Genomic DNA, 11,853 nt, shown 5'->3' with positions numbered 1-11,853 from the left:
TGTGTGTGTGTGTGTGTGTGTGTGTGTGTGTGTGTGTGTGTGTGTGTGTGTGTGTGTGTGTGTGTGTGTGTGTGTGTGTGTATTTTTACTACATGTATATATGCATGTATATATAGGCGAGACTTTTGACGATCCCTCTTTTTCTCTCACCGGGAAATGTTCAAAGCGCTTTATTACGGGTATCCGCTTTCGGTGGAGCGAGCGTGTTTGCGTCACCCTGTTAGCGGACGCGCTAGCGGCGGTTTTCAGCGAAAAGCGCACATAAATATGCATGAAGATCATTTATATGGATGCCATCCGGGTCCCCTCTGCCCTCGCTCTTCTACCCCACTCTTACGGCTACTGACCGTCGTTTTACGACGCAGCACGTTATTAACATTTTATCGATACTCGACATTCGATCGTTCTCAATATACCCGCGAGATTCCTTCGTATCATATCGTATAGACATACGCGTTTACATAATATACCGAACGGTTTAATTTTTAAATTGAAATATTTATGTTTACGATTGTCCTGAACTTACGTATAACTTACAAAAACCCCGGACATTTTGATCGCGCTTACATTTCTGGATGCATATAAAAATGCATGCAGATTAGTAAAACTGATGAGGAATAATAGTCAACGAATAATTATTTCACATCTGATCGTTCATTAGTGGTACTAATTTAATGTAACACTCTAAATTTCTTGCAGTAAAATTTCACGATAAAAAGAGTGAAAATACAACCAGCCTTGAAAACAATTGAAAATATTTCACTTCTTGAAAAGACAATTTTTACTCTTTTTAGAATGAGTTTTCACTTCAAATTTCACTTTTTTTGGAGTGAGATTTCACTCTTAAAATGAAAATTCATTCTAAAAAGAGTGAAAATTGTCACTGTTTTTCAAGAAGCGAAAGGTGGTTGTATTTTAATTTTCTTGAAGTGAGATTCTCTGTAAAAAAATGTAAGAGTGAAAAAATTGACCACAGTCGATTCTTTTCACATTCTATGATTGATTAATTTCTTACATATTATTACATTGCAAATCAGGACTAATACAGAACAGTTCAGCGAAAAGGTTCAAAGTAAAATATTTAGAAGATCCCGTGAAATCCTGAACTCTTATAATTATAAATCCCGAACGTCTTTAGAAAATTCCTCGGACATTCTAAACAAGATGGTGTCCTGGGAAAAGAGACGGATGGCAACCCTATTCATATGGAAATCTATATTTAAGATGCGTTCGAAGAGAATGCTATTAGTGCTATCTACGTCATTCTATCCTTGTTTTATGTCTAATAAACGGCGAAGATAGAATGACACAAAGAACGTTAATAGCGTTCCCCGAACGCATCCTTAGACGTACTTCTTAATTATATAGCATGCGGTACTCTAACTCGCGTCTGTTTATTTTCAGGTCTGAGTTCGACGGAAGATAGGCACGTAAGTAACCTACCTCTATTTTATCCACGACTAATTATTTAACTTGAAACGTCGTGAAAAAGACTGCGAATACGATCGCTTCTAATTTTGCCGACGGACAAACGACAGTCACGTAGTATCGCTGCTATAATTGCTTGCATCGATACGTCGACATTTCAATGGTTAGTCAAAATAGAAAATTGTTGAATAGACGTACACGAGACACAGGTTCCCACGAGGTTAATTAAAGTTACCTATTTGTTACAAATTTACTACATGTATTTGAGTCGTTGCGGGAAAACAGATTTTATTTCGAATAACGAGAGACGAAGGAGACTTCTGTCGAATTGTCTGGAAGTTAACGAAACGTTTACGGTGATTATTTATCGCGCTTTGCAAAAGCGATGTGTGATTTTGTTATACGGTGTATATACGCGAAAACGCGTATGGGCTTGTACAATGTACACTCGACCGAGTGGCACTTATCGTGGCCTCGTGTATTACACGCACATTACGCGCGTGTAACTTGACTCGCGCGCGCGTCAAGAGTGCAACGAGCGCCGCTTCAGCGTACTTCGCGTACGAGTGCGTGCTGCATATTGCAATTTATACTTTCGACCGGCTCGCGAGTACGGGCGCGAGGAGGGGCGTAAAAGTGACGAGAATGGGAGACAAAGAGGACGGCGACGAGACACTTTACCACTATTTGCATAATTTCAAGTAACCCCCCCCCGGACTTTCTCTTCCCTCGAACGCGAGAAACCTCTGGAGAAGCAGGCTCCACACTCGTTACTTTGTTTTTTTTTTCTCTCTCTCTCTCGCGAATTACGTACGACACGAGCGTGCTCGAGCGGGTTGGACACGCGGGCTGCGATACGACGAAGTTTCCTGTACGTAACGAAGATAAACCGTCACTTAATTTAGGTATTAGATTCCAAAGACGGATACGCATCCTTTATCTGGAGGAGAAGTCACGCGTCCTCGGGAAGACCGAGGCGCGCCGAAGTAAAAAGAACGACGGGAAAGAATAACGTCTGGCAGAAGGAAGGGGTGTATCTTGTATTACGGGTTTGCCGAGCCTGTAATCTTCGCGGGACCGCGAAACGCCCATCGACGCCCTCTCATTCCGCCTCTCGCTATTCTATTTTCTTCTCTCCAGCTCGCTCGCTTCGCGTACATCCTCCCTGGTGCCGGGGCACCACCTTTCTCGGGGTCCGATCGTACCTCTTTTCCTCCTCCCCGCCACCCCCTCGCCGGCCCCCTTCGTCGCATCACGTCGATGCGCCCATTCTATAATCATTATCGGCTTTCGCAGCTAGACCGTGGATGCGCCGCGCATCTCCTCCTTCCCGCTTTTCATTCACGAAAACGATTTTGCTGTTGAAGTATTTAAAAATTTACCCCAGATATATACAGATCTGTGAGCAATTTTGTTGGAGCTTCAAAATAATTACGTAGGAATCTCTCAAGCGTAATGAGGAGAAGCTGCGAAAAGTTTTGGCAGTTTAACAATCGGTTTGCACATTCTACATAATTCAGGACCGCAAAACTGGAAATCAGGGAAATTAGGGAAAAGTAGAGGAATTTTGTAAAATATTTCTGAAAAATTAAATTCTTGCCCCTATAGAAGTTTAATTTAATATGCGTACATCGCATCTGCATAGTTTTTAGAGTACTACGAACACTTAACAATTATACATCGCGAGCAGTGTCAGTAACATTAACAGTCATTTATATTGCTATGTTAAATTGTTCCCTCGATAAAATATTTGATGGTTTTTAAATCCGGACGAAAATAGGTATAAAAACATTCGAAATATTACCGAAAGCATCAGGAAATGTTGTGGTATTTTAGGAATTTGTGAGAAGCGATTATTTTTTGATTGTGGTTCAACGAAATTATTTTCAGATCTGTATCTAAATTTTTACATACTTTTCGACAAAATCGCCCTTTCCGTGGACGCGACGATATACGCGAGCCAATTTTTCCGCCTCCGTCCTCCCCCCCCGCCTGGAAAATCTCACGCGGTTTATTACCGAGGTGCACGCTAATATTACATCCTGCGCGAATTCTCACGGCACGTTTGTATTTACATTGGATTTTCGATGAGCATTATATGTACATCCGCGAGGCGCTCGCCTCCGCAATTTATGCTAATTCGTAAATTAGCGCAGACGTTGTCGCGTACGATCATCGAGGGCAGGCTCGTTCCGAGTACTTTTTTCTTTTTTCTTTTTTTTTTACATTCGTTTTGCGAGTGCTATTTACAACGTGTAATTTATCCACTCCACGTGTATTTATCTTCGTACGTATGTATATCGCCGCTGCGTTTGAAGGGTTTTTTTTTTTTTTCGGAGCGCATGATAAATAATGCTTAATAGATAGAAAATAAATAAACAAATAAATTTTACAAAACACCATCACCAGGGGCCAGGGACGCGATTTTATCGTATGCGTGTACCGACGCTTCGCGTCGCTCGTTAAATTGATATTTCATTGAAAAGCGTCACAGATGAAAAATCGGCAACGCGCGCGACGCACCGATGGAAGTTACCGTTTTAATACGTTCGCAACGAGCCGGATATCGGGGTGGGCGATAGTAGGGTAAAGTCGAAATCGATTATCGCGGGCGCTCGCGTGACGATTGATAATAACCCGCGTCGACGCCGGTAATTACGGTTTTGTCACGTTCGTCGGCGCCGCAGGGAATATGTGGCTAATCCGTTGTTCCAGCCTGTACTTGCCGCGCGGTGTCTGTTGTTAAACGAGATTAACGATATCCGCGGGAGATTAACGGCGGGAAGAGGGGTGGTGCGCGGGGGGAGGGGGGGGGGAGGGGGGGAGACCCGCATATACCCGTTCAAACGACGCGTATCTTCATCCCGTATCGCGTGTCCGGTTTACGCCGGTATGTATCGCGTATCGCGAACGCGAATGTCTATCTTTGAGGAGAGGTTTCCCTATCGAGCGTCGTAGTTATATATAATATATATAAAAGGAAGGAACGTACAAAATTGACCAATCACAGTCGAATATGAGAAGAATAAATCGACTCGGTCGATTTCTCGCTGCTTAAGATTGAAGGCTTGAGTAATAGCTTATTGTAGAAACCCTCGAAAACGGTACGAACTGCGCCCGGAGCACGGATCTTCGCATAAGAAAATCAAGCGATCGGAGCCTTTTATTTCGTGAAATGGAAAGAAACGAAGGACTTTGGTTGGGTCATTTCCGTACGCGTTACGCGCTATGTGTACTCCCGTCTTAACATCGTACATTAGCAATACTGAAAACGGTCAATCAAATTCGATCCCTCGATCTGAAAAACCTTCGCTCTCCCGCTGCACATCCACCTGGGAATATTACACCTATCTTTTTACATCGTGGCAGTTAGAAAATATCGACAATCCCGCCGTGTGATTATGATCTGCTTGATGTTCCTCGCAGTCGATCGAGTACACGTAAATGTACTCGGGCAATCATTTATGATCGCCCTAATAAAGTGGCGTCGCTACACCGCGTGTGTTTTACAGCGAGGCTCGATATCGCCAGCTGACAAATACAACCGGGCGCGTACGCCGCAAGAGTCGACTCACCACTCTCATCACTCACAGAACCACCACGATCACCCGTTGCATCCAATGAAGAAGATGAAGAAGGAACTCGAGACGTGTAAGGACACGGTACACGTAAGTGCTTAATAACAAAAAGATTACATCATTCGCGTTAGTTTCTGCCGCGGTCCGTGCAACGAACTGTTGTACAGGTGGTAATTAATCGCGAAGAGCGACTTCTTTTTCAATCCTCAGTATAAAACGATGATAGCTACAGCGTAATTATTTATATCCGTTTCTACTAATGTAGATTAACTTGAATCTTGATTTAACTTTTTTTTTTTCTGTTTCTAAGAATTAGAAAAGGAAATAAGCGAAGGGTAAATAAAATTGAACCGAGTTACAAGTTCATTTACATTGGTAAAAGTGGACGTTAATGATTAATCTTCAATCCGGAAATAATCGTCTGATTTTTTAATGTAAATAATTATCTGAAATGTTTTTACATCCTAATTAAAACCATTTTTAACAACATTGCGTATTATTGATTGTTTCCCGAATTATTAGTATTTGAGAATATTATATGGATAATGAATTCAATTACAGTTTTCTAAACAAAAATCAGTAGAAACGGAACAATAATTAAATCACGTAATAAGCACGTTAAGTAGCTTTTGTTATGATTGTACTTAAAAAAAATATTATAACGCTTGTTTTCGAACAACGTCTATACAAAATGATAGTTTATAATTTGCAAAAATACCTCGAAATAACTACATTCTCAGGTTAAGACGTCAATATCAATTAGCCGCTATTTGAATAACGTATATATACGAGTACGTTCGCGACTTCTCTTACTTAACAATTTTCTTGTTGAAAAGAATTTTGCCCTTCCAAAATCTATCCCATTTTCACTGACGCTCTTCTGGAGAATTAAAGATTAAAATCGACGTTTCTTTTTAATCGTTTTTTTTTTTTTCGCGAGCAAATGAACGTGAGACCGGTTCAGATCGATATCCCGCTGTAGCGGATAAAAAAAAAATCACTACTTGAGAGATGACGAGTTTAATCGCACGCACAATTATCGGTACAGAGTTCCGTGAGGTGTTCCTCCGTGCAGAGCGACGGTGAGAAGAGCGATCAGGATTTAGTTGTGGACGACGCGAGTGACGGACCACCTAGCCCAGTGATGAATGGTGTGACGTCACCACGCGAAAACGGCCTCGACAAGGCTGTCTCTTCGGTAGTGCCATCAATGGGCGCGGCCGGCGTGCAGACCGTAGGGAAGAAGGATATGGCACCGCATTCACCTAGAAGCGGCACCAGCAGCAACGCGAGTACGCCGTCGACGAAAAAGATGGAGGATCGCGAGAAACCAACGACGCCGATCTCGAAGTCGTTCACACCGACGTCGGGGTCCACGGTGGCGGCAATTGGCGGTAGTATAAAACCGAACTCGGGCAAGCTGTCGCAAGGCCCGCCGATGCCATCCGGCTCGGTAGCGCCATCCGCGGTACCTTATCCGAGCTCATTGCATTATCCACCGCCCGGCCTGCCACCGCCGCATAATCTCGCGCCGGTAGCGCACGGCCAACATTCGCATGTCGACGTGATAGCTGCGTATAACGGTTATCCACCACCGCGGCCGCCCGCCGTTTTGCAACAACTGTACGATCCACACTCGGCTCTCAGGACTCCCGTCGGGACACAAGGGGGAAAACCGTGAGTATCCGAATCTTCAAGAATCTCTTACGCTCGAGCGAATTTTCCGATACTAGAGATCCTCAAGTAACATTTTACTAAATTGAGATGCACACGCATTTTACGCTACCTTACGCATCTATCTCGTTTTATTTTAAACAATCTGAATCCTGAAAAATACGATGAGTTAATGAGAAATTTTCGAAAGAGTGTCCGATCTCTTACTTGAAGATCTCTACTTAATCAATCTCACAAGTTCAACTCCAGAGCGACATTCGTGTCGCTCTCAGCGAGAATTTCGATTATTTATTATAATCTTATATCTCTTCATTAAGCCACTGAGACGGATAGCGATCGAACGGTGTAAAAAAAGAATGAGATAAAATTAATCGAGAGAGTCAGATGTTAGCTGCCTTGAAAATTGAATCACGAGTAAAATTAATCAGTTAAACTTGTTTGAAATATAAAATTGCTCAACAAATTCATCTGAAGAGACTTACTTATCGTGATGATGATTTACCGGACGGAATTTCACAGTGCGTACAGCTATCAAGTATTGAGCGACGGGCAGATTCAGCCAGTACCGTTCCCGCAAGACGCTCTTATGGGTGTAGGAATACCGCGCGTTGCGCGTCAGATTAGTACCCTCGATCACGGCGAAGTAGTCTGCGCAGTGACCATTTCAAATCCAACCAAGTACGTTTATACCGGTGGTAAAGGCTGTGTCAAAGTTTGGGATATCGGCCAAGCGGGCATGAACGAGGTGAAGCCTGTTTCGCAACTCGACTGCCTACAACGCGACAATTACATCAGGTCAGTAAGAGCGATCGAAACGAAATGCGTGTTGAAAGACGCGAGAATAAACAACACGCGTTGGGAATAAACACAAACGGCATGCTAAAAGCGGTCTCGTTTCCGCGCTTCCCTCTGACGCAGGTCGGTAAAGTTACTTCCGGACGGTAGAACATTAATAGTCGGCGGTGAAGCCAGTCAACTTAGCATCTGGGATTTGGCTAGTCCAACACCGAGAATCAAAGCCGAATTGACGTCCTCAGCGCCAGCGTGTTACGCCCTGGCCATCTCGCCGGACTCGAAAGTTTGCTTCAGCTGTTGCAGCGACGGCAATATCGCGGTGTGGGATTTGCAGAATCAGACTTTGGTCAGACAGTTCCAAGGTCATACGGACGGAGCGTCGTGCATCGACATTTCTGCCGACGGCTCGAAGCTCTGGACAGGAGGTCTCGACAATACCGTCCGTTCCTGGGATCTACGTGAAGGCAGACAGTTGCAGCAGCATGACTTTAATTCGCAAATCTTTTCCCTTGGTTTTTGTCCCACTGGTGAATGGCTGGCAGTCGGAATGGAGAACTCGAACGTCGAAGTGTTACACGCCACGAAAGCGGACAAGTATCAGCTACATCTGCACGACTCTTGCGTATTGTCGCTGAGGTTTGCCTCGTGCGGCAAATGGTTCGTCTCTACGGGGAAGGATAATCTGCTGAACGCTTGGCGGACACCTTATGGAGCTTCGATATTCCAGGTTGGTGTACTAATTAGTTGTATAATCTCTCTCCATCCTGACGTTTCACCCTGACGTCGATAAATGCGGAAGAAGGAGCTCTCGAGTATATTATAATATAATTACGACGCGTAGAACCGTTTTATAACCATTTATAATATTATAATCATTTTTGTTAGAATAAAAAAAAAACCGCAAGAGAGAACCGGGCACCTAATTTATTCGGACCGATTTAATTATTATCGAACACGTCGGATCGAAAGTATTTTGAAATTATTAAAAAGATAGAAACGAAAGAACGCGGCGTGTCTTTTTTGACATTTAAATTCCGAAGCCATCTACGTTTATTACAAGCACGGCGTGCAAATTACACAAATTACGTTCGCACCTTTCACGCAGAGAAATAAGTACGGTGTTACGCGCGTGAGACAAGACGGCGAGACGAGGCGTCGAAGACGATCGCGAAACAGCTCATTAAGGAACACTCTATAATTACGCGATATAAACGAGCCATCGAGTCGTGACTCGATAAGCAAAAAAAAAAAAAGTTGATTTATAATGCTTATGAATAATCGTTCGGATACGCGCTGAACGCGCGATTTCGTTATCGAGCGGAATTCGAAGTGACACAACATAACAACAATAATAATAATAATAGATGCCTACGAGGAGGCGGCTCGTAAATATGTTTACGCTTTTGCCGTTTAACGACGTTTCGTAAAACAACACTCCCAACACCCGAATTTTTACAACATTCTACGTCTTTCACCTCTTTTTCTCGTTTTCTCCTTTTCTCTCTTTTTCTCTTACTTTCGCAAGCAGCGTGTAGTTACAACTGTTATATCGTATGCTCACTCGGCGATATGTTTGTCGATTATATTTACAGGCGAAGGAATCCTCGTCCGTGCTTAGCTGCGATATATCGACGGATGACAAATATATCGTTACTGGTTCCGGCGACAAGAAAGCCACCGTCTACGAAATCGTATACATATGAGACGTACGAAGTCGAGAGGCTATCTGCTGGCCATTCCATGGGAACGGAGCGTTCGCCGACGATTCTTTCGGCACTCGATGGATGACGTTACGACGGATGATGTGATACCGTTATTCGTTCTCTTTGTTATCGCTGTTGTTATTCGCTCGTTGACAAGAAATGTGAGATCGTCTACGCAATGCCGAGCCAAACGGACGAAAGATTCGGTATTTTCTACATTTTAATAATTATCAATATTTTTGCCAAAATTTCGAAATTACATTGAAGACTGCATTACAACGTAAATAAACATGAGAATTCAAAGAACACGGCAACATTACACACACGCGCGCGCGCGCGCGCGCACACACACACACACACACACACACATACAATGAGATCATTTTAAATCTAAAAAATTTGACAGAGAAGTATTCTCTTCTTAATATAACATTTTTATAGCTATTTTTTTTCATTAGATAATTTATCGCGAAACAGTGCTGTGAAGTAATATTGAATATATAAAGATATTCAGTGGCTCAAAAGATATCAATCAGAAAAATAGATTGGAGCTACAAACCGTATACAAATAATATTAACTTGAATTTATGAAATTTCGCAAGTTAACGTTTGGAACAAAAAAGTTGTGTTTTACACCTTTACTGCCGATTGTTTCGCTTTTTTCTTTTTTACATACCGTCAGATTGCGATCCGTTTCGCTTGGCGCGCACGATCGCTCTTTGATTGTGATTATTCATGTCTCTTATCTGTACATATTGTAAATAACAAGTCCTAAGTATATCGTGATATTTTTCTACTACTCCTTAAGAGCAAAATGGCAGATGTGGAACGATTGTAAATATCTCAAGATTAAGCAAGAGAGAGGTCAAATGAGAAAATTGAACAAATAAATACATACGATAATAAAGATTTGTTTATTTTATCCTGTTTATACGTTGATAAAACATTGTCCTCTCTAAATCCTATGACGCTTATCCGTATATCTCTTGAAAAACTGTAGGTTTACTATTTTTCTCAACAAAAGTTTTGTTTACTATTCCCTTAACGCACTGACGTAATTCGGCATTCAGGAAAATGCGAAAAGTTAGTAATGGGCGAAAGAGGATGGGCGAAACGACGAGATGACCTGTCGCTCTGTTAAAAACAAAATGATTAGTGGCTGGCACGCCGATAAAAATCGGGGCTGCGCACACAGCGGGCAGGTGTCGGCGGAAATAAAAAACAAGGACCACTCGTTACTCCATCCACGCGAACGTTGTTAGCGCAAAAAAGAGACATCAACAATATTTAGTTGTATGTGCCGGAGCACAGCGCGGGCACAGTGGCGGATCGTCATGAAAATTACGACACTATTTCGCCGATAAAAAACAAAAAAAAAAAAGGGAGCAGTCACCGCCGCTCGCGTGGGCAGCGTGCTGACGGTTTCGTGATTGTCATGAAAACAAATCGGAGCGAGCTCGACCTCCCACTCGCGCGCATTCGGGAGAGCGTATATGGGTATAGAAAAATAAAAGCCCTCCTTCCACCTCAAAAAAAAAAAAAAAAAAAAAGAGGGCGGAGAAAAATACACGCGTCGAGCATAGTCGGAGTCAAAAACGATTATATTTAAGCCTTCGTATCGCCTCGTGAATCCGCGTGAGTCGCGCCACCCGGTGTATAATTAGCGAGGCGATGCATGCATGCGTTCAATGGAAGGTTCATCGGCGTAATGTTATTATAATAGTGGCACGTTTTGCATATGTGACCGGGTGGCGGTCGCTTTGGGAGGAGAAAGGGGTGAGGGAGCCGAGGGGGTTGGCCGGATCGCACGAACGAGGGAGGAATAAAGTCGGGAAGGGTGAAGTTACGATGACGGAGGGGGTGAGAGAGAGAGAGAGAGTGTGGTTTTACGCGGGTTTTGTCGGCCGTATTTGCATGGTAATCATATGCGGCGCGCGCGAGCAAGTGCGGTACAGGAATGACGTGGAATAGGGTGGATAGGGGGCGGGTGGGGATGACGATGGGGGAGGAGATGGCGGCGGTGGTGGTGATGGTGGTGGTGGCGACTATTGAAGCCGCGAGATTTGTATATCGCGGCTAAATGCGTCGGTTATTACGATTAATTCGACGACGAGCAACGGCAGGTTACGCGCGAAGCGTATTACCGCAGTTTATTCGCGTCGGATTATTCGCGTGCGTAAACTTATCGCGTTGCGCTGCGTTACGCGCGACAGCATATAAAATAATGTCTGTGACAATACGTGCGACAACAATCAACTACGTAATCCTTCCGTTTCGATTGCATCTTTTTTTTTTTTTTTTTTCAATATTTTCTCTGTTTACTCCCCGTTACTCGTTCGGGAACGAAGAGTAAACTCTTGTTTGCTGAAATCTTGTTGAGCTGACTCGAGCGATTCGAAGATTATTAGAGATAATTATCCGCATGACGCGTTGTCATCATCATCGTCGTCGTCGTCGTCGTCATCGTCGGCATCCTCCTGGCAGTACGCGCGATCCAACAGTTGGGTGGCACTCATACACAAAGAGCTAATTTTCCTCTCTGTCCGTCACGTCGTGTCGACGGCAACTCTCCGTGCGGCACGGCGCGCACACAACGCGACAAATTAACAGACACGCAAATGAGCGAGTTCACGCGCTCGCTTTCGCGCTGCCCCCACACAACTCTCCTCGTTACA

At 43.6% G+C, this 11,853-nt stretch overlaps 1 protein-coding gene across 3 annotated transcripts in view; it reads left to right on the top strand.

Annotated features, from left to right (window-relative positions):
* The window catches only part of LOC108746995 (protein groucho-1-like), a 30,016-nt gene extending 20,459 nt beyond the window's left edge, over nt 1-9,557 (top strand). For 2 of the 3 annotated variants that reach the window (XM_018484192.1, XM_018484190.1), the window contains exons 7-12: nt 1,405-1,430; nt 4,941-5,096; nt 6,055-6,683; nt 7,200-7,475; nt 7,599-8,202; nt 9,068-9,557. In XM_018484192.1, coding sequence (XP_018339694.1) covers nt 1,405-1,430; nt 4,941-5,096; nt 6,055-6,683; nt 7,200-7,475; nt 7,599-8,202; nt 9,068-9,178 — 1,802 coding nt within the window. In that variant the 3' untranslated portion in view covers nt 9,179-9,557. The remainder of the gene's footprint in view (nt 1-1,404; nt 1,431-4,940; nt 5,097-6,054; nt 6,684-7,199; nt 7,476-7,598; nt 8,203-9,067) is intronic. The other variant, XM_018484193.1, reaches the window with a different exon arrangement.
* The last annotated feature ends 2,296 nt before the right edge of the window (nt 9,558-11,853 follow it).

This window comes from Trachymyrmex septentrionalis, unplaced genomic scaffold (genome assembly GCF_001594115.1).
Source record: "Trachymyrmex septentrionalis isolate Tsep2-gDNA-1 unplaced genomic scaffold, Tsep1.0 scaffold19, whole genome shotgun sequence".
Taxonomy (NCBI): Eukaryota; Metazoa; Arthropoda; class Insecta; order Hymenoptera; family Formicidae; genus Trachymyrmex; species Trachymyrmex septentrionalis.
The sequence above is the reverse complement of the archived record's forward strand: the minus strand, read 5'-3'. Positions and strand labels throughout refer to the sequence as shown.